The sequence below is a fragment of the Sciurus carolinensis genome, chromosome X (assembly GCF_902686445.1).
Source record: "Sciurus carolinensis chromosome X, mSciCar1.2, whole genome shotgun sequence".
Lineage (NCBI taxonomy): Eukaryota > Metazoa > Chordata > Mammalia > Rodentia > Sciuridae > Sciurus > Sciurus carolinensis.
Window position 1 is genome coordinate 51737469 of NC_062232.1, and position 21204 is coordinate 51758672.

The following is a 21204-nucleotide window of genomic DNA, read 5'->3' on the forward strand; positions in this document are numbered from 1 at the left end:
CTAAGAACACCTTCAGATTTAAATCCAGGCTGCTGTAACAAACTATGTATCATTGGTTGTATTACTTATCTTGTACAAACATTAATTACTGCACCTGTGAAATATGGAATAAAACTAGAAGCTCATAGGGTTGTTGTGACTAGAGAATGAAGGTAAAGCACCTAGTTCAGAGCTAGGCACAAAACAAATAGTAGGTAAAAGATAGCTATTATTATCAAGCTCCCTGTTATCCAGCTGGAGCAAGTGAAATTCTGAAAAGAGAAGTGAACTTATCCACAGTTACAGAGCTACCTGGCCACATAGCCAGGGACCAATTGCAGATTCTATCATGGTTTTCTGTTTGTTTGTTTTGTTTTGGTACCAGGGAATGAACTTGGGGTGTTTGACCACTGAGCCACATCCCCAGCCCTATTTTGTATTTTATTTAGAGACAGGGTCTCACTGATTTGCTTGGGGCTTCACTAAGTTGCTGAGGCTGACTTTGAACTTGCAATCTTCCTGCCTCAGCCTCTTAAGTCACTGGGATTACAGGCGTGCACCACCATGCCCAGCCTTCTCATGTTTTTTGAAAATTATTTTTCTTATAGAGACCAAACTCCTTCACCCTTTGTCTTAATCAGACAAGTTTGGGCTACTATAATAGAACACCATAGACTGGGTGGTAAACAACAAACAATTTATTTCTCACAGTTTTGGAGGCAAGAGAATCCAAGTTCAGTACATTGGAAGAATGATGATGGTTGAGGACCCTCTTCCTGGTTTGCAGATGGCCATCGTCTCACTATATCCTCATGTGGTCTAGAGATAAATTATCTCTCTCATGCTTTTTCTTTTAAGGGCACTAATATCATGCATGAGGGCTATACCATCAACCCCATCATTTCCCAAAGGCTCCAACTCCTAGTTACAACCACATTGGTGGATAGAATATCAAAATATGAATTAACAGGTAAACAAATATTCAATGCAAATATTCTACCTCCTGCCCCCAAAATTCATTTCCTTCTCACATTAAAATATTCCATACTGATAAGCTCTGAAGTCTTATCTCTTTAACTTCTAAAAATCCACAGTTCAAAATCTCATTTAAATATCTGAATCAGATATGGGTGATCTTCAAGTACATTCACTTTGAGGGAGAATTCCTCCCCACGTATGAACCTGTGATACTAAACAAATAATGTGCTTCCAAGAAGAGATAGGATGGGGAATAAATTGCAATTCTGAAAGGGAGGAATACAAAAGAAGGAAGGAGTGATGGGTTCCAAGCAAGACCAAAACCTAACAAGACAAACTCCATGAAATCTCAAGGTTATTGAATAATCCTCTTTGCCTTGATGCTCTGGTGTCCAGGCCCTCTAGGATGGCAATGTCACCTTTACACATCTGAAAGCAGGCTCCACCCCTTTAGCTACGTGGGACATTGCTCATGACACTGTGAACAGAGGCAAGGGGTCTGCCACACTGCTTTCTGCAGTGGTCCCATCCTTGAGTCACTGTGCAGAGGTATCACAGCTTTCAATACTGGAAAAGCAACACTACCCTTTGTAACCCAGAAGGAACTAGATCTTCTCCAAGGCCTGTGATGGGAGTGGCACTCCTGATGGTTTCTGAATCACCTATGGGATACCTTCACTTTTCTTGAAGAAGGGCTCATGTTAAGAGACTTCATTCATTCAGTTATCTGTTTCCTTTACTCCCAGGTGGCAGTGATTCTGTTAGTGTAATCCCATCTCCATGCAGGCTTTCCTTTAGAGTACTGATTAGGTCATTGGTTTATACCTAAATCAATCTTATCAAATGGTCATTCAGTCACAACTTTTGTGCTCTCTTCAGAACCTGCTTTCTCATTCTTGGCAATATGAATAGGCTGAGAATTTTCCAACATTTTAAATTTCTGATTCACTTTTGCTTAAGACTTCCTTCTTCAATTTCTCTCTTCTTGCATTTTACTATAATCAGGAAAGAAGAATACAGCTGCTTCTTCAACACTTTGCTTAGAAATATCCTCAGCTAAATATTCAATGTCATTACACACAAGTCCTGCCTTTCTTAGAACTCTAGAACATAAATAAAATTTAGTCAAGTCTTTGCTACTTTATAACCAGAATTGCCTTTTCTCAATTATCTAATGTCCCTCATTTCCATCTAAGACCTCATTGGAATCAACTTAATGTACTTGTTTCTACCCACATCCTGTGCATGATTATTCATGTATTCTCTAAGATGACACGTTTCTCTATGACTAGCCTCTTTTCTTTCTGAACCCTCACCACATGCTTTTAAAAGTCCCTTCAGGACTGGGGATGTAGCTTAGTGATAGAGGAATCACTTGGTATTTGAGAAGCCCTGGGTTTGAGCCTCAGGACAGAAAAAATATTCCTTCAGTAATGTCAGTTTTATTTTCAGTATGTGCCTCAAAACACTTCTGAACTCTACCCATTACCTAGTTCCAAAAGTGCTTTCACATTTTTTTAGGTACAGTCATGTGCCACATAATGTTTCAGTTAATAAAGTATGAACATATCCAACAGTGGTCTGAAAAGATTATAATGGAACTCAAAAATTCCTATCAACTTGCTATAGTTTGGATTTTAAATTTCCCCCAAGGGTCCCTGTGTTAATGACTCAGAGCTCAGCTTAGTGCTATTGGAAGGTGGTAGAAAACTGTAAGAGGTAGGGCCTAGTAGGTTTTAGGTCACTGGAGGTGTACTCTTAAAGGGGCCTATGAGATGCTTGTCTTTTCTCTCTTTTTGTCTTTCTGGCTGCCATTAGAGGAGCAGCTTCCTCTGCCATGCTGTGCTGCCACTACACATGCTTGACATGATATTCTTCCTCACCACAGGCACAAAAATCAATGGAGACAACCAACCATGAACTGAAACCTTCAAAATTTCCGAGCCAAAATAAACCTTTCCTTTTTGAAGTTGATTATCTCAAGTATTTATTACAGCAATGGAAGGCCAACACATACCTACTAGCTATTTAGCTATAATAGCATCAAAACACAAAGCATTACTATTGTTTGTAGTGCCATGGGAATAAACAAGTCTACTGCACTAACAGTATAACACATATAATTATAGTACTTGATAATATATATGTTATATAGTACTTGATAATGATAATAAATAACTATGTTACTGTATGTATTTACTATACTATGTATTTACTATAATATACTTTTTTATCTTCGGAATATACCCCTGTTGATTAAAGATGTTTACTGTAAAAGAGTATACTGTTATGTTGTCAGCAACCTCATACATCTAGTGTTTACTCTATCTCTTGATTGCATGAAGTACTAACGTTGAGTGATTTACCTGTATCAATCTAGGTCTGCGTAAGTATGTTCTATGGCAATTTCACAATGACAAAGCTACCTAATGATGTATTTCTCAGAATGCATCCATATTATTAAGTGATAAATGGCTATTTGATACAGCACCACTTCATTTCTTGGTATCTATTTATTAGAGAAATGATACATACAGGAAGGAAGGAAGGAAGGAAGGAAGGAAGGAAGGAAGGAAGGATACACTGATCGACCAACCCAGGAGATATATTATACAGTATTGGAATATTCGATATGGAGTCTTAAGAAAATCAATACCTCCAGTCATGCAGTCAGGCAGAGTCGTTTCAAACTTCCTCTACCTTTTTGTTCTATTCAAGCCCTGAATGGTTAGAATGATGTCCACTCACATTGGTGAGGGCAGATCTCCTTTACTGAGTTCACCAATTAAAATGCTCATCTCTTCTGGTCATTGCTGTTTAACTGGCTACCTGGGCATCCTGTCTCCCCATATTTTGTCCATAAAATTTATCATCATACCATTGTAGAGTGAAGAGTGATCGCTCAAACATCTACTCTATCACTATAAAAATATCTTACAAATATAGAGAAAATGTACCTTTGTGAAACCTATTTGCTCCTTCCGGAAATTTTCCAGAGGTTTGATCAGCAAATCACTAGCATTTTGTACCTAGAAGAAAGAGAGAAAAGCACAAAACAATTTTTAGATTATCAAGTTTCAGATACAAGATTCTTTGTTACTAAGGCATTTTCTTGTGAATACATCATCCTACAAAATATCAACTGGTTTGCTCATTTGTTAAGTTTTATTATTCTTTTTCCACATTTTCTCTGAAAATCAAATGCTTTGGGAGGAAGAACATTAGGGACATTTCTCTGTAACTTTAATAGTAATCTGACCTGAGTTTTTAATCAATAAATATCTAGAGTCATGCCTAGCAGCAGACACAGGGAGCCTGAAGTATAGATGGAAAAGACAGAAAAACAATGATGAATAAATGGAAAGGCCAATCACACCATGTGCAAACCATTTCATGGGAGGCAAATGAGTTAGAAGTAATAGCATTAGGATAAGTCATTTCCAGTCCTAAGTTGGTATTTCATAAAACCAGAGCATTCCTTCAGAACTTGGGATATGTTATAGCACCAGAGAATACTATTACCTAGCTAAACACATACAGAAGTTGATAGGAATGGCTTGGTTGGATTTTACAAATATTGGTGTTAATAGTTTCTGAAGATTTTAAATCATCCAATCCAGAGAAAGTACTTGTTTTGTGAGCAAATAAAGATATACAATCCCTTTTGTTCTAGAAGCCTCTTGGGTGACTGCACCCAAGGCAACAAGTGAGGATTGTTTTCTCAAAGGCTGGCTTTTGGGACCCATTGCATTAATTTTGATAAGAAAAGGGAAATAAGGGACTGTCTTCCTTGTTGGATGAGACATAAAGCGTAAGAAAAGATGTATTTTCATAACAAAAATGGAAGACAGGGGTTAAGATGTAGCTTAGTACTAGTGTGTGATTTGCATGTGTGAAGCCCTGGGTTTTAGACCCATCACCCCCAACACACACACATACACACACAAATAGAAAACAAAGTAGAGAGTTAGTTTTGACTAGATTTCAAAGTAAGAAGAAATTTACAACCTATCACCCAAAAGCATGGAAAGTCAGGGGAAAGTATATATTTTATCCATATGCTGCAGATACTTTGGGCCTGTTACGTGTCTAAGTATGATCCAAGCTTAACCTAATAGAGGAAACTCCCTAACAAAGCAATGCTAATCTTTACATGAGAACAAGCTGGTGATCCCTGATATCCTGATCTACCTAAGTTCCTAAAACTACCCTCTAGGACTGGCAACAACCAGTGTTATAGTTTAGATCTTAAATGTCCCTCATAGGCCATGTGTTAAATGCTTGGATCACAGCTTATGGTGCTATTGGGAAGTGGTGGAAACATTAGAAGGTGGAGTCTAATTGGAGGAACTAGTGGGGTGGGGGCATACGTTTCAAGGTTTTATTTTGTCACCGTCACATTCCACTCTTTCTCACCCTTTCACCCTTCTGCTATCATGTCCTGCCTTACTGCAAACCCAGAAACAATGATGCCAGTCAGTCATGGCCTGAACCATCTGAAACCATGAACCAAGATAAATCTCTTCTCCTCTCAGTGGTTTTTCTCAGGTGTTTTGTTGCAGAGACAGAAACTTGATTAATACCCAGCAAATATAAAACGAGGCAAGAACAAATAGTTTTTGCCTTAAGGCAAGAAATTCTTTGTTTCCTAATCACCCATGTTTCCATGGTTGACTCTCTAAACCCTTGTGTGCCACAAGACTAGATTTATAAAATCATGTAACCCTTCCCTACACTTGCTGACATGTAAAAAATACAAACCTCTTACCTGCAAGTACGTATGGACCCTTTCTCATTTTTATCATGTCTCTTCTCATCTGCTGGATTTATGAAACTGTTTCTCAGGCTCCATTTGGTCCTAATCATACTATAATCTACCTCCCAATTTGACATTACCTATAGCCCTGAGTGTGTTCATTAGACAAAGGCAGGAAAGTCCACAAATTCATAATTGTAAAATTCCTCTGTAAAGGTTTTGCTGCAGAGGTCCCTCTTTCTCACAAAGTATGACACTAATTTCTCATCTAGTCTAAAAGATGCTCACAGTGCTGGTATCAAAAAGAAAACCATCAGTGACTCTCCTTAATTGAAAACAAGAATCTTCCTACTAAAAGTACCAGCCCAGACCTCTTACCCAACATATTCTACAGTTCCCTGGACTATGGATGATATACTATAAAATTTTGTACCCACATGATAACAAATTAAGTCATCATTGTCATAGAAAATCATTTTTTTCTTCTTTAAATCTGGAAATCTTTAAAAACATGGTCACATTTTTTTTGGTACCAGGGATTGAACCCAGGGGCACTTATCCACTGAGCCATATCTCCAGTTCTATTTTGTATTTTATTTAGAGGCAGGGTCTCACTGAATTGCTTAGGGCCTTGCTAAGTTGGTGAGGCTGACTTTGAACTTTTTATCCTCCTGCCTCAGCCTCCTGAGCCACTAGCATTATAGGCATATGCCACCAAACCTGGCCTTTTTCCACTACACCTGGTCTTTGCCACAAATTCTTTGACATACTTCCTACTGAATAATGAAGTCTTAGTCCCCTCCACTTTGTATATGAGTTGACTTGTTACTGTTTTGAACCAAAAGAGTAAAAAGCGAAAGTGACTCTAGGTGACTTCTAAGGCTAGGTCATAAAAGGCCAGCAGTATTCACCTAGTTCTCTGGGAATACTTTGGAAGTCCTGAAAGTATATGTAAGAAGTTGAACTACCCTGAGACCAAAAGGTGAATAGGTTAAAAGTAGACATTTCAGCCAATGTCTAGTGTCAGTAAAATTCATCCATCCTTGTCAAGGTACCAGACATGTGAAGAAAGTCATTTCAATTCTCCATATATACCCATGTGCAAGATGAATCTAACCATGTGGTAAAACACACCCCACTGACCCCTGTCTGAATCCCTGACTCACAAACTCATTAAACTGTTTTAGTTCAAGTCACTGGGTTTCAGAATAAGTTGCTATCCTGAAATAGATAATTAGAAAAAAACACTTCCAATTTCACAAAATTATCATGTAAAAAGTGGCCATCTGGGAAAATTGAGAAACTCTTCTTCTAAATAAAAAGTGAGCATGCTGCTTGTGAAAAGAATAGCATGTACCAAGCCTCTGTATGAATGCCAAGCTGTGCCTTTCCATGTTCAGGCACCCTGTCCCCAAGATGGCACAGTTACTGTTTGTTTTTTTGTTTTTTGTTTTTTTTTTTAAGTTCCAAAGGGAACTGTCATGCATAAGTAGGTATGCAAGCAACTTGCATTAGACATGTTTGGCCCCTGCTCAGTCTAGGAAAGTAGTAGATGATTCACTGAAATGGGAATCCATAGTTTTTTATCAATTGCATTGGTAATACTACTCACAGCTTCCCACAATACAAATAGACACTATGAACTTTTTCTCTTGAACACTCATTGGTTACTATGCAATCTTTTGACAGAATGTACAACTAGGGAAGTACAAAAAGGTCATATTGAAGCTTGGCTCTTGTTTCCTTTTTCATTCCATTTTACCCTTAAATCCATTAGAAGTCTACCATCTACTCAAAGAAACAATTTTAAGTAAATTTTGTATTTAATCTACATTCTGATCACAGCATTCGTTTTACAAGCTCTCTAGGAGAAAAATTCTTAACTGCGCTATCAGGGGAGAACATCCACCATGAGAAGTCCCCAGCACCACGAAAAAAAAAATGTTTCCTAAACACATTAGCTTATCTAATCACTTTCCTATCAAATATGCCCAAATTTACCTGAGATAAGGTCTTTTTTTAATAAAATATTTACAACATTAATATTTTTATTAAGAAAAAGTGTGAGGCTATATAATACAAACTTGATTTAGAATTTCCTAAAGGATATTCTGAGGATTTTCAAAATAATCAGGACAGTGGGTTTGATACATTGATTTAATTTTTTTTATTATAAACAAATGGGATACATGTTGTTTCTCTGTTTGTACATGGAGTCAAGGCATACCATTTGTTTAATCATAAATTTACATAGGGTAATGTTGTTTGATTCATTCTGTTATTTTTTCCATTCCCCCCACCACTCCCACCCCTCTTTTACCTCTATACAGTCCTTCCTTCCTGCATTCTTACCACCCTCCTTAACCCTAACCCTAAACCTAACCCTAATCCTAACGCTAAGAGATAAGGTCTTTAAAGAATAAAGATGGTAGGGCTGGGATTGTAGCTCAGTGGTGGAGTGCTTGCCTAGCTCATGTGAGATACTGTGTTCAATCCTCAGCATCACATAAAAATAAATAAATAAAATAAAGGTATTGTGTCCATCTCCATCTACAACTAGAAAAAACAATTAAAAAAGATTAGAGATGGTATCCAGTCTAGTGCAGCAGAATTGCTCAGGAATCTTTGATTGTTAAAAATTACCAAAAGTAAGCATTGAGCTTATGCCGTTTAAAATATTAAAATAGTATGGGCTTCTTTAGGTTATTTTTTTGGTGGGGAAGGCTTAAAGACAGATCTTGCATATTCCAAACAGGGCCCCCTCCAGAGTCATAAAGGCACTGAGACAAACTTCCTCATTATACAGGAAATCTGCCATCTAGACACTAAAAGGCCACCTCTGAGATAATACAACTTCCCCTAGAGTGCCATGGAGAACATCACAACTGAGATGTTCTGCATTTCTTCCCTCCATATTTCCTGCCACATTTTATATTTATTGATGGAAATAATGACAGCCTGGCCATTGCCACATTCTAGGGCCATAGAACCTTAACTGCTATTACAAACAATATTTTCAAATCTAATTTTAGAAAAGATGCACAACTGTTAAACACCTCCCAGATCATCAAGTCATGGTCTCAGGAAAAGGGAGAGGTACAATCAAGCAATGAATTCCTAGCATGATGTGAAAGGCTCTTGTTAACCTTCACAAAATTGTTGGAATTAAGTGGGAAATGGGGAGCAAACACTCAAAACATGATTGAAAATTGTAGGGAACAACAGGGCGCAACATAATTAAAAACAGAAGCAAGTCAATCAGTCATGTGGTAAAGAACCAGAAAGAAGGGTGAGAAAAATAACATCTCAAAAGATGAATACCCTTCTTCAATATTTTAGAGCTTTGATATTGGGTAAATAAAAGAAATCAAGAAACAATGAGAGCTGAAGAGTAGTACAGCTGAGTTTTCTAGTGGCATCTGAATGAAAGTGGGGTTGAATGCCTCTGAAAACAACAAGGGCAGCCATCCACAAATTCTCTGGGGAAAGGAGAACATTTAGTAGAGTGTAGATTAGCTAGGGGGCCATCTATGAGGTTTTAGATAAACCACCCATATTGGTCTCTCCTTAGTACACTTAGCAAATTTCTTAAGCTAGAAAATTTCTCAAGTCACATTTGCACAAGTGGAAAATCTTGTGAATAACTGAAGATAACTAAAAATGATACTTAAATAATTGACAATCTTCCCCTTTATAAAACACTAACACATTTACTATATAATTTTGTATACTCCATAATAACCATAAGAGATGGGGATGATTTCTCCCACTATACAAATAAAAGGGAGACCCATAGAAACAAAGTAATTAGTTTGAAGTCAAAAAGTAACTTAGTGGCAGAGCTAGAATTAGAGTCTAATTCTCCAATTACCCTATATCAAAATTCTGCTTTCAAACCTATTTCTCTAGGGGTCTAGATGAAATGTGAGCAATGTTCTGAAATGCCAGAACCCCACTGTTGAAAAGAAAGGGTGATAATTGATAAAAATACTCTTATTATTGGAATAAATGAGTTTAATAGAACTGTAATGCCAGTAAAAGAATGGGAAGTTAGACCACTTTGTTATTCTCAACGGAGTTCCCACCTTACCCTCATGGTCCTAATAAAAATGAATATTGGTCAACACAGGTATTTCCATATTTAATTTTATAGACATACTGCATTTATAACAATTTCCCAGGTGCTGCTGGTGCTGCTGGTCTAGGGATCACAAAAAGAGTTTACCTTTTAAACTGTTAAAATAATTTGACTCCACAAAAACATGAAAGTCTGTGGTTCAAATCTAGCAAGAAATGTAAAACATCTGTATAAGGAAAATTACAAAACTCTAATCATATAAGTCAAATATGATATAAATAAATGGAGAAGTAATTCAAGTTCCTGAATAGCAAGAATAAATAATTTTAAGATACAAGGTTATTCCCAACTTGATTTATGGATTCAATCAAATCCCTACCAAAATGTCAGCAACTTATCTTGTAGATAATGACAAACTGATTATAAAGGTTATACCTTACTTTGAGACTTATAAAGTTATAGTAAACAAGACAATGTGTTGTTGGAGAAATAAATAAGACAAATAAATCCATTCAACAGAAATAGAATATACAGATATAGATCCACACAAATATAACCAATTGATCTTTGGTAAAGTTGAAAAAGTAATTCAATGGAGAAAAGACAGTCACATTTAACAAATGTTCTGCAACAACTGGATATCCACATGGATAAATGAACCTAGACACATATATTAAACCTTTCAAAAATTAACTCAAATGTATTACAAACCTCAATATACAGAGTCCTAGAAGACAGCATAGGAGAACTGGGTGATAGTAGTTTTGTAATGATTTTGTAGATAAAACACCAAAGGCACTAAAAAATGATAAGCTGAACTTCATTAAAATTAAAAACTTCTCCTGTGCAAAAGTCACTATTAAGAATGAAAAGACAAGCCAGGTGCAGAGGTGCATGCCTGTAATCCCAGTGGCTCACAAGGTTGAGGCAGGAGGATCACAAGTTGAACAAAAGCCAGCATCAGGGTGGTGCTGGAAATTGGTGCAACCACTCTGGAAAGCAGTATGGAGATTCCTCAGAAAACTTGGAATGAACCCACCATTTGACCCAGCTATCCCACTCCTCAGTTTATACCCAAAGGACTTAAAATCAGCATACTACAGTAATGCAGCCACATCAATGTTTATAGCAGCTCAATTCACAATAGCTAAATTAGGGAACCAACCTAGGCACCCTTCAACAGATGAATGGAGAAATAAAATGTGGTACATATACACAATAGAATATTAGCCTTAAAGAAGAATGAAATTATGGCATTTGCAGGTAAATGGATGGAGCCAGAGAAGAATATCATGCTAAGTGAAATAAATCAAACCAAAAAAAAAAAGGCTGAATGTTTTCTATAAGCAGATGCTAATCCATAATGGAGGAGGAAGAATGAAGGAACTTCAGATTGTTTAGAGGAGAATAAGGTAAGGGGAGGGGTATGAGGATGAGAAGGATGGTGGAATGAGATGGAGATTATTACCCTATATACATGTAAGAATTACACTACAGATGTGACTCTGTACCATGTACAGCCAGAGGAAGAAGCTGTGCTCCATTTTTGTGCAATGTATCAAAATGCATTCTACTTCCATGTGTAACTAATTAGAACAAAAAAGAAACCAATATCAGCAATGGTGAGGTACTAAGTAACTCAGTGAGACCCTGTCTCTAAATAAAATACAAAATAGGGCTGGGGATGTGGCTCAGTGGTCAAGTATCCCTGGGATCAATTCCCAGTCCCATAGTACCAAAAAAAAAAAAAAAAAAGAAAAAAGAAAATGAAAAGAAAAGAATGAAAAGACAAGCCAGAGAATAGGAGAAAAATTTCTGTGAAACAAATTGAATGAAGGACTGGCATCCAAAATACACAAAGAACTTTTTTTTTTTTTTTTGGTACCAGGGATTGAACCCAGGGCATTTAACCACTGAGCCACATGCCCATCCCATTTCAATATTTTATTAAGAGAGTTTCACAGAGTTTTGCAGAGTTGCTTAGGACCTCCCTAAACTGCTGAGACTGCCTTTGAACTCACAATCCTCCTGCCTCAGCCACCAAGCTACGGAGACAAACAACGCTTAAACTCAATAAGAAAACAAGCTACCAATTTAAAAACTGACAAAAGATGTGACAAAAGAAATCCCATAAACAGACAGCAAATAAGCATATGAAAATATGTTTAACATCATCTGCCATTAAAAAATTGCAAATTAAAACAGCATTATGATACCACCACATACACTTTAGAGTGGGCAAAGTTGAGAACGCTGACAACACCAAATGCTCACAAGAACAGGGAAAAATTGGAACTCCTATTCATTGGTGGTATGAATGCAAAATGATATACTTTGGAAGATGGTTCTGTAGTTTCTTAAAACATTAAACATTCATGCTATATGATTTTGCAAGTGTACCCCTTAGTATTTACCCATATGAGTTGAAAACTTACATCCACACAAAACCTACATACTAAATATTTATTGTAGCTTTATTCATAATGGCCAAAACATCGAAGCAACCAAGATGAATTTTAGTAGGTTAATCAGCAAATATGCCATGATATATCATAAATGGAATAGTATTTAATGATAAAAAGAAACAAGCTATAAAGCCTTAAAAGGCATAAACAAACCCTAAATGTATATTGCTAAATATAAGAGTCCAATCTAAAAGGCTACTATTAGCCTACTAATTCCTACTATATCACATTCTGGAAAAGTCAAAACACAGTAATGGGTTGTGGGTATAGTTCGGTGGTAGACCACTTGACTAGCATGTGTGAGGCGCTGGGTTCCATCCCAGTACCACCAATGGAAAAAGAGAAAAGAAAAAAATAGGAAAAAGAAAGATCAGTGGTTGCCAGGGTTTTGATTGTGGAATGGAAAGGGAGGGATGAACAGGTTGGGCAGGGGATATTTAGGGCTCTGAAATTATTCTGTATGGTAATATGGAGCCATGTCATCATACGTTTACTGAACACATTGAATGTGATACAAAGTGAGTATACCGAAAACTAAACTATGGTCTTTAGTTAATAATACTGTATCAATATTGACTTATCAATTACAAAAACAGTACCACACTGCCAAGATGTTAATAATAGGGGAAATGAGGGGATATATGAGATGTCTCTGTACTTTTCACTCAATTTTTCCAAACATTAAAGTACTCTAAACATGGGCTTTGTCTATTTGTTTTACAAAATTAGGCTTTAAATATAAGGGGTGGGGAGTCACTGTATAGATTTTAATAGAAGAGTAATTCATCAAATACAAATAAAGCTCATGCTAGTATTTCTGGTAACTGAGAAACAGATTACTAGAAAATTTGATTAAGAACACTAAAGACTGCAACTTTAGTTAACATGTTCAAAATTTCAGTTTAAGTTCCTCTGAAATTCTTTCTTGCTGAAATGAATAGGGATGGAATTACCATATTAATTTCCTTCTACCTAATGCCAAACTACATTGGGGTGGTAATTTGAAACACAACAACCATATCAATTAACTCTTTTAACAGTATCAGGAAGCCATAAAACAGAACCTGAAATAGCAGAGGGTCAATAAAATCAAAAAAGACAAAAAAAAACAAAAACAATATCAGTCATGATCTCAGCTCCAGGCCTAGTATACATGACCTACCATCATCATCCTTTCGTTTTCTACTTCATTGAGCAATTCAGCAAATTCCTTGAAGGATTCAGCTGGTAGGAGAGAATAAAAGACAAAGCAAATTAATCATGATTCTTGACAGACAAGTAGAAAGAGATCTGTCCCAAACAGCCTTGAGCTCACACAACCAGTGAAGTAAGGAATCAAATTTAAGACCATCAAAGGGAATGTCTCCAAGACTGATTCAATGTTTCTTTCTTTCATATTTTTCCCAATCTCCTACTGTTACGGTTTGAATCTAGAAATATCCCCCCAAAATCTCATATGTTGAAAGCTTGATTTCCAATGCAGCAAGGTTCAGAGGTAGAGCAGTGATTAGAGCTGTAACCATTTGATGGATTAATCATTTGAATGAACTACCAGGTTTTAACTGTATGCAGGTGGGGTGTAGTTGGAGGAAGTAGATCACTGGGGACATGCCTTTGGGATTTATGTTTTGTCCCTGGCACATTGGTCTCTCTCCTTCCGTTTCCCTCTTCATACCCTTCCACCATGATGTTCCACTTCACCTTGGGCCAGAGAAATGGAGTCAACCAATCACAGATGAAATCTCTGAAACTGAGTGCAAAATAAACTTTTCCTTCTCTAAGTTGTTGTTGTCAGGTATTTTAAACACAGAAATAAAATGACTAATATTCCCTTCAAGAGTTCTTTAATATTTTATTTATTCATCATATTATCCTTAGGAATAAGCTAGGAATTCTCTCATTTCATAGACAAGCAAAAAGATTAAGGGAGGAGAAATGGGTTTGCTGTATAAAGAATGGCAGCTCTACAACCTCAACACCTAAGCTTGGTACCTGCTCCACTAGTCATCAATCTAGAAAAATTTCTCTTAATTTAACCTTTGCATGTCTTAATTTCTTCATCTTTAAAATGAGAATATTAGCTGGGTGCAGTGACACATGCCTATAATCCCAGCAGTTTGGGAGGCTGAAGCAGGAATATCAAGAGTTCAAAGCCAGCCTCAGTAACAGCAAAATGCTAAGCAACTCAGTGAGACCCTGTCTCTAAATAAAATACAAAATAAGGCTGGGGATGTGGCTCAGTGGTTGAGTATCCCTGATTCAATCCTGGTAGCAAAAAAATTTAAGTAAATAAAAATAAAAGGAGAATATTAGTAATTATTATTTCAGAGTGGTTATAGGAATGGAATGAAATAGAATTTGCAAAAAAAGTTTTGCAAAGCGTTGTTTCATTTTTCTTTATTTTAGAAGCACTGTGGTAAAGTAAAAAAACACATTTGACTTATTAGCTGTGTGACATTAGAAAAATTACTCAATCTCTCTGAGATCCATTTTCTTTATCTAGAATAATTCTGGGCTCACAGGGTTGCTATGATAGTTAAATGACATAATACATGTGTAGTTCCCAACACACATGGTAACCATTCAATAAATGTTAGTTCTGTTCCTTGTTGGGTCTAAAGCAGTGATACTAAACCCTGGTACATTAGAATCTCTTGAGGAGCTTTAAAAATTATCAATGCAATGCACTTTTCCACACAAGTTAAACCCAGATTCACCTGTAAAGGAAAATATTCAACTCTTTTCCTGTATTGTACAAAACTTCTGACACCAAATGTGTGGGGTTTTCCCTAATATTAAACAATTCTCTAACTCTCCAGAAACTGACTGTCCTAAAATTCAATTACAGGACTAATTACCTAGAGTAAGTACAAGCACAACAGGTAAAGGTCTCAGCCCCCTGAAGACTGTCCCCTCAATTTTCCATGTCAGTCACAATTTCCAGGATATGAACTGCACATCTGACCAAACAGCTATATATTGGAGGGCTCCATAAACCCCTCCTTGAATTTGATATTCTCCTGGGATGGTTCACAGAACTCAGAAAAACACTTACTAATACAAGCTTGTATTTTAAAGGATACAACTCAGGAACCACTAAACAGAACACACGCATAAGGCAAGGTGTGTGGGAAGGGGTGCAGAATCCCTTCTTCCTAGATGTGCCACCATCCAGAACCCGTCATGTGTTCACCAATTTGGAATCTCCAGAAACCCTATTGTTTAGTGTTGTTACAGGGGCTTTATTAGCAGGTCTGATTGATTAAAGCACAGTCAATTTCCAGGCATCATCCCTTCCCTGGAAGTTGGAGAGTGGGGTTGAAAGATCTAAACCTCTAGCCACAATGGTTGGTTCCTAGAACAAATCAACCTCCATTTTGCAAGAGTCACCTCATCTACATAAACTCAGGAGTGGATGAAGAGGACTTATGAATATCAAAAGACAATTGTCTGACCTATAGCCCTCAGGAAATTTCAAGGGTTTAGAGGCTCTGGAAGAATCAGGGACCAAGACCAAATATATGCTTATTATATCACAGCCTGCTAAAGTGAAGCTTTGATGGATAGACACAACATAATTGCAGGAGGGAACACCCAGGTGTCAAGTCAGGAAATAAAGCTTAACCATCTGGGAGTATGTTATTGTATTAACCCAAAACAATAAAAATGAATGAACAAAACAAAGTGAGAATGAAAACTTGGCTATGTTCTCATGGTTCAGGCAGTGGTAAGACCTATTTACTCTCCTGTGCCCTTTCAGCTTTATTCTTGCTCTATTTACTCAACTGACCGTGGCTCATTTTTATCATATTTTACACATTAGGTTGAAAATCACAAGCAACAAGGTAACACCTTGTTTCACAGTAACAGGGTTGAGTCGTATAGTATTATGAAACTATTCACATAATGCTTCAAACCTTTAGAAATACCTACTATTTGCAGTCATCCTGCACTGATCATACGTTAGCGAGAGTAGTAATCAGCTTGAATTTGTGTGCACAGGACTATGCGAGTTTTAAAACTGAAAGTTCCACATTCCAGAAAAACTGACAGACTCAATTTGTCTGGGACTGTTTATCCCCCAAGTGACAGAGCACATGCTTTTTCCTAAGGCAAGTAATTCCATCTATTCAGGATGTCTCTATTAAAAACTCTTTTCTTCTTTGTTTAATTAATTTATTCATTTATTTATTTTACAGACTGCATTTTGATTCATTATACACAAATGGGGTACAACTTTTCATTTCTATGGTTGTACACAATATAGATTCACACCATTCATGTAATCATACATATACATAGGGTAATACCATCTGTTTCATTCTACTATCTTTCCTTCCCCCACCCCCTCCCACCCAATGTCCCTGTACACAATCCAAAGTTCCTCCATTCTCCTCTTGCCCCTCTCCCACCCCCATTATGTATCATCATCCACTTGTCAGAGAAAACATACAGTCTTTGGTTTTAGCATGATATTCTCCAAAACCATCCATTCATCAGCAAATACCATAATTTAATTTTTCTTTATGGCTGAATAATATTCCATTGTGTATATATACCACAGTTTCTTTATCCACTCATCTATTAAACGGCATCTAGGTTGGTTCCATAATCTAGCTATTGTGAATTGAGCCACTATGAATGTTGATGTGACTGCTACACTGTAGTATACTGATTTTAAGACCTTTGTGTATAAATCGAGGAGTGGGATAGCTGGGTCAAATGATGGTTCCATTCCAAGTTTTCTAAAGAGTCTCCATACTGCTTTCCAGAGTGACTGCACCAATTTGCAACTTCACCAGCAATGTATGAGTGTGCCTTTTTCCCCCACATCCATGCCAACACTTATTATTGCTTGTGTTCTTAATATTAGCAATTCTAATTGGAGTAAGATGAAATCTTAGGGTTGTTTTAATTTGCATTTCTCTAATTACTAGAAATGATGAGCACTTTTTCATATATTTGTTGATTACCTGTATATCTTCTTCTATGAAGTGTCTGCCCAATTCCTTAGCCCATTTATTGACTGGGTTCTTTGTATTTTGGGTGTGAAGTTTTTTAAGTTCCTTACAAATTTTGGAGATTAGTGCTCTGTCTAAAGATTTTTTCCCACTCTGTGGGCTCTATTTTCATATTATTTACTGTTTCCTTTGCTAAGAAAAAGCTTTTCAGTTTGAGTACATCCCATTTATTGATTCTTGCTTTTATTTCTTGTGCTTTGAGAGTCTTGTTAAGGAAGTCTGGTCCTAAGTCAACAAGATGAAGATTTGGGCCTACTTTTTCTTCTATTTGGTGAAGGGTCTTGGGTCTTTTTCCTAGATCCTTGATCCAGTTTGAGTTGAGTTTTGTGCAGGGTGAGAGATAGGTGTTTAATTTTGTTTTACTGGATTTCCAATTTTGTCAGCACCATTTTTTGAAGAGGCTACCTTTTCTCCATTGTATGTTTTTGGCACCTTTGTCTAGTATAAGATAACCATACTTATCTGGGTTTGTCTCTGTGTCTTCTATTCTGTACCTTTGGTCTATCTGTCTATTTTGGTGCCAATACCGTGCCGTTTTTGTTATGATTGCTCTATGGTAGAGTTTAAAGTCAATGGAATGAAATTAGAAATCAATGATAAAATAAAAATAAAAAACTACTCCAACACCTGGAGACTAAATAATATGCTATTGAATGAAGAATGGATAACAGAAAACCTCAGGGAGGAGATAAAAAAAAATTCTTAGAGGTAAATGAGAATGATGATACAACATATCAAAATCTCTGGGTCACTATGAAAGCAGTACTAAGAGAAAAATTCATTGCATGGAACACATTCAAGAAAAGAATAAAAAGTCAACAACTAAATGAACTAACATTACATTTCAAAGCCATGGAAAAAGAAGAACAGAAAAATATCAAAGTGGTAGAATACAGGAAATAATTAAAATCAGAGCTGAAATCAATGAAATTGAAACAAAAAACTCTTTTCTTAAGAGTAAGCTGAAATCCATCTCTCTGCATTCCATTTTATTCTACTCAGGTATCTGAAGAAAGATTTTACAGGATTGTAGATAAGGACAGATGTTATAAAAAACACCAGATGGGTATTAGATGACGTGAATTCTATTACAGGAGACAACATAAAGAAAGAGAAGATAAGTACATTTTAGAGAGAAACAGACCAAGATTGGCAACCTAATTCTATCATCTTCTTGCTGTGTGACTTTGGATAAATGATTTGAGCTTCAGTTTCCTCACCTGTCAAAAAGGCATGATCAAATCTATGTAAGGATGTTGCTCTAAGAAAAAAAAAATTAGGTAGTACTGTGGAGTTTCATTACCTAGTAAACAACACATAACCTATTCTGCCCGTTCACAACCTTCTACCATTCTAGAGCCAAACACACAAAATAAAGCTAAGCTGAGCTAAGATAGTCTTTAGTGTCTGTAGGGTCACTTAAAATTCTGCAACGTTCCCCCCACAGCATGAAGTATAACACCAAATGGTATTTGAATTACAGAGAACAAATGGAAAGTCTAGAAAAACAAATGTGTCCAAATTAATATTTTAATTTAAAAAAATCTTTCAATAGATATCCCTTCCTAAAAGAACTGGAAAACTAGTTCAGCATTCCTGATATCGAGGAAAGTATGTTCAGAATCAACAGAAGACACAACACAATGACATTTCTTTCTTCTTAGGATTAAGTTGTGGCACACACTATAGCACATGTGGAAGTCACCTTTCCAAACACCACAAATTCATTCACAGCTCACCCTTAGCATAGAGAAGATAAATACCCTTCTCAGAAAGACTGAATAGGAAAAAATGGAAATGCTCATTGATCTCTTGTCCTAAACACTTTATGCTACAAAAGGAGTCAGAGAGATTGTTGATGTTGTTGTTGTTGTCGATGCATTTTGAGTTAAGTTTTATATATGGAATGAGGTAGATATCCAAATTCATCCTTTCACATGTGTTACCCAGTTGACCTGGCACTCTTTGGAGAACAATTCTTTCCTCAACTGAACTGTTTTGGGACTCTTTGTCAAAATCAATTGGCCATAACTTAAGGGATTATTTCTGGACCCTTCATTCTATTCCATTGATCTCTATATCTGGCCATAAGCCAGTAACACATAATCATCATAACAGTACCTTCAAAATGAGTTTTGAAATGGGGAAATATGAATTATCCAACTTTATTCTTTTTCAGGATGGTTTGGTTATTCTGGTTCTCTTGAACTTCCATATAAATTTTACTATTACCTTGAAAATTTCTGGGGAGAAAGCAGCCATTTCTCTTAGAGAATATTCCATGTTCACTTGAAAATAATATATTCTTCTTAGGTGGAATACTCTGTAGGTGTCTACTAGGCCTAGTTACTTTATAATGTTCAATTATTCTATTTCTTTTTTGATCTGTCTAGTTGTTGTACTCATTATTCAAGGTAGAGTACTGACATCTCCAACTACTATTGTTAAGTTGTCTATCATTTAAATTCTTTTCATTTTGCTTCATTCTTTGGAGTTCTATTTTATGTGGATATATATTTATATATTTGTCTCACCCCCCACCCTCTTTTTCAGTACTGGTGATTGAATTCAGGCTCTCATACTTACTATGCAAGCACTTTACCACTAAGCTACATCTCAAGTCCATGTCTTCTCTTTATATAGATTCTTTTTAAAATATTTTTTTAGTTGTAGATGGACACAATACCTTTATTTTATTTATTTATTTTTATGTGGTGCTGAGGATTGAACCCAGTGCCTCATGAGTGCTAGGCAAGTGCTCTACCACTGAGCCACAACTCAAGCCCTTTATATTGACTCTTTGATCATAAAATATCTCTCTTGCTCTATCAATTTTTATCATATAGACTATTTTGTCTAATATTAATATAAGTGTTCCAGTTCTCTTTTATAGTGTTTACAGGGCATATCTTTCTCCAATCTTATTTTCAACTTACTTACATATTTAAGGTTATGTGCATCTCTTTACGACAATATAGTTGGATTATGTTTTTGTATCCATTCTACTAATCTCTGTCTTTTGACTAGAGTGTTTACCTACTTACAGTTAATGTAATTAGCAATAATGTAGGACTTTCATTTTTCTATTATTTTTTAATGGTCATATGCCTTTTGTTCCTCTACTCCTATTTCTCCATTACTTGCCTTGTTGCTCTTTTAACATCCATATTTCTATATATTTATATGTAGTACACATTACACATAAATATAAATATGTATATATGTGTGTGTTTGCCATAATAGTCATCCAGGGGTCTATAATTATCATGTTAAATTATAATAATTTATTTCATATTAATACTGTTTTAATTTCAATTGTATAAAATAATTTTGGTTCTATATAGCTCCATCCTTTTTCCCTCATTTGTGCTATTCTTGTCATACAAATTACATATATGTACATTGTAAGTCCATCAATACATTTTTATAATTATTGCTTTATGTGGTAGTCTTTTAAATCTAACAGAAAAATTATAAACATAATTTATTATGTTTATGTTTATTAATTACCTTGGTTAGTGATCTTTATTTCCCATGTGGATTTGAGTTACCTACTGCTCTTCAACTGCAGTTACTTCATTATTTCTTTTAGTACACACTGGTTAGTAATAAGTTCTCTTAAGATTTTGTTTACCTAAGAATGCCTTAATTTCTTCTTGACTATTGATGATTAGTTTTGCTGGGTATATAATATTGGTTGATAGCCTTTTATTCAGTGCTTTGAATATACTCCTAACTTCTGCTCTTTATGGTTTTTAATAAAATTATACTTCTTAATCTCAGTGAGATTCCCTTGTACATAATAAGTAATTTTTCTCTTATTTTTCCCAAATACTCTGACATCGTCTTTTGACAGTTTATGTTGTGTTTAGGTGTGTATCTCTTCAAGTTTATACTCCTTCAAGATTATTGATCTTGTTGGATATA

At 36.0% G+C, this 21204-nt stretch overlaps 1 protein-coding gene across 3 annotated transcripts in view; it reads right to left on the reverse strand.

Annotated features, from left to right (window-relative positions):
* Positions 1 to 21204, reverse strand: part of Ophn1 (oligophrenin 1) — a 408982-nt gene that overhangs the window by 233664 nt on the left and 154114 nt on the right. For all 3 annotated transcript variants that reach the window (XM_047536395.1, XM_047536396.1, XM_047536394.1), the window contains exons 4-5: positions 13419 to 13480; positions 3915 to 3986 (exon numbers count right to left, since the gene is read on the reverse strand). In XM_047536395.1, the coding sequence (XP_047392351.1) occupies positions 3915 to 3986; positions 13419 to 13480 (134 nt within the window). The remainder of the gene's footprint in view (positions 1 to 3914; positions 3987 to 13418; positions 13481 to 21204) is intronic.